The sequence below is a fragment of the Aptenodytes forsteri genome, unplaced genomic scaffold (genome assembly GCF_000699145.1).
Source record: "Aptenodytes forsteri isolate BGI_AS27 unplaced genomic scaffold, ASM69914v1 Scaffold958, whole genome shotgun sequence".
NCBI classification, from domain to species: domain Eukaryota; kingdom Metazoa; phylum Chordata; class Aves; order Sphenisciformes; family Spheniscidae; genus Aptenodytes; species Aptenodytes forsteri.
Genome location: NW_008794470.1, coordinates 1,537 through 3,516, shown reverse-complemented (window position 1 = coordinate 3,516; position 1,980 = coordinate 1,537). Strand labels below are relative to the sequence as shown.

At 63.8% G+C, this 1,980-nt stretch overlaps 1 protein-coding gene across 1 annotated transcript in view; it reads right to left on the bottom strand.

The window, feature by feature from the left end:
* Window positions 1–769: 769 nt before the first annotated feature.
* The window catches only part of PPP1R10 (protein phosphatase 1 regulatory subunit 10), a gene marked incomplete at its 3' end in the record, with an annotated part of 1,661 nt that continues 450 nt past the window's right edge, over window positions 770–1,980 (bottom strand). Inside the window, exons 2-4 of the mRNA XM_009290903.1 lie at window positions 1,767–1,922; window positions 1,414–1,660; window positions 770–917 (exon numbers count right to left, since the gene is read on the bottom strand). Coding sequence (XP_009289178.1) covers window positions 770–917; window positions 1,414–1,660; window positions 1,767–1,922 — 551 coding nt within the window. The remainder of the gene's footprint in view (window positions 918–1,413; window positions 1,661–1,766; window positions 1,923–1,980) is intronic.

Sequence of the window (1,980 nt, the reverse complement as noted above, 5' to 3'; positions counted from 1 at the left end):
CCCGCCGACTCTAGATCCCCAAATCCTGGGTGTCCCCCAGACTTTGGATCCTCAGGGATCCTGTGTCCCCTCCCCAAAGCCGCTCAGGGCTCAGGGATCCCGTGTCCCCTCCTCAAAGACATTGGATCCTCCTGTGTCCGCCCCCCCCCCCCCCCAAACCTTTGGTTCCCCGGGGTCCCCCCCCCGCCCCACCACCCTCCCCCTGCCCCCCACCACTTTGGATCCTCAGGGATCCCCCACAGGCTCCAGAAGGCTCCTCCAGGCACCAGATCCTTGGGGATCTCGCAGGAGATCCGGGCCCCAGCAATCTGCTCCCCCCACCCAACTTTGGATCCGTGGGGAGCTGGGTCCCGAAAACCTCCCCTTTGGCTCTGGATCTTCACAGATCCCTGGGGAGCTGGGCCCCCCAAACCTTCCCCCCAGCTCTAGATCCTCACAGATCCCAAGGGATCCGGGCCCTGAAAACCTCTCCCCTCCCCTGGCTCTGGATCCTCGGGGATCTGGGCTCCAAAAACCTCCCCCCGGGCTAGGGATCCTCAGAGATCCCAGAGGATCTGGACCTCGAAAACCTCCCCCCAAGGCTCTAGATCCTTGGGCATCCCCGAAGACTTGCGGCCCAGCGATCGGCTCCCCCTTTCAGACCCCCGAAGATCCCAGAGGGTCTGGGCTCCAGCAACCTCCCCCCGGGCTCTAGATCTGCAGAGATCCCAGGGGATCCAGACCCCAGCACAGTCTCTTGCCCAGGCCCTGGATCCCTATAGATCCTTACACCAGGGGCAATCAAGCCTCCGACCCCATTGATCCCGGCGGGACCGGGGCTCCCACCCCCCCGCTGCCGGCGGGACCGGGGCTCCCACCCCCCCGCCATGAGGTTGTGCAGCTCCTGCCCAGCCTCCAGCAGCAGATCCGTGGGGATCCTGCGGACACCCAGCTCCAGATCCCAAGGGGCGTCAGGGATCTGAGCTCCAGACACATCCCACAGCCCCTGGCACAAGGATCCCTGAGGCAGCACCATGAAGACGCCTCACATGTGCCCGGTCCCCAGGAATCCCCTGACTCCGCTGAGTGGATCCAGAGGACCTGGATCCTCAGGGATCCCAGGAGATCCCAGCTCCCTCACCCTCCCACAGCCCACACCCCATCTCCACCCAGGACGCCTCTGCAGACCCTCACACGGGGGAGGATCAACCCTGTTAATCCTTGCGAGGGGGATCAGGGCGCCGGGGATCCCCCCCAGCCCTGATCCAAGGGATCCCCTGGGGTGATCCGCTTCCCAAGTAGATCTAAAGTGTGTGGGGGGGGATATGGCACCCCCTTGACAAGGAAAGGGGGAATCCACGGTTCTGAGGCCGCTCTCAGGAGCGGGCTCTTCCCCAGGCTGGGCCGATAGGGGATCCCAAGGGATCTACTCACCTCTCCTTGGACAGGAAGATCTCCTGCAAGATCCCTTTCTCCCTCTCGGCCTGAGTGAAGCGTTCCCGGCTGCCGCTGCCCGGCACCACGAGGGGAGCGGGGAGATCGAGGAGCTTGGGATAAACCCAGGGCACCTTCTCCTCCATGGCGTCGTGGCTGAGGCGCCGGGCCGTCTCGAAGGCCTGGCGATCCATCAGCATCTCCCGCTTGGCCGCTTCCCCAAAATCCTTGATCTTGTTGACGTTGACTGCCAAGGGGGACAACAGCGTCACCCCCAAAAGCTCGGGGACACCCAGACGGCGGGGGGACACACACACACACACGGACAGAGAGGGGGAAGGGACGGGGCTCACCTCGTTCGGTCTCGTCCAGTTCGAAGTAGAAGTACTCGCGGAGCTTGCTCTCTTCCGGCCAACTCACCGTTTTCTTTTTCCGACCTTTTTTGGTGAGCTGGCCGCTTTCCGACGGGTTTTCGGTGGTTTTGGTGTCACCGCTCGCCTCCGCCGAGCCTGCGGGAGGAACCGGGAGGCGCTCAGCACCCGTATTAAACCCCCCGTCCATTGGTTT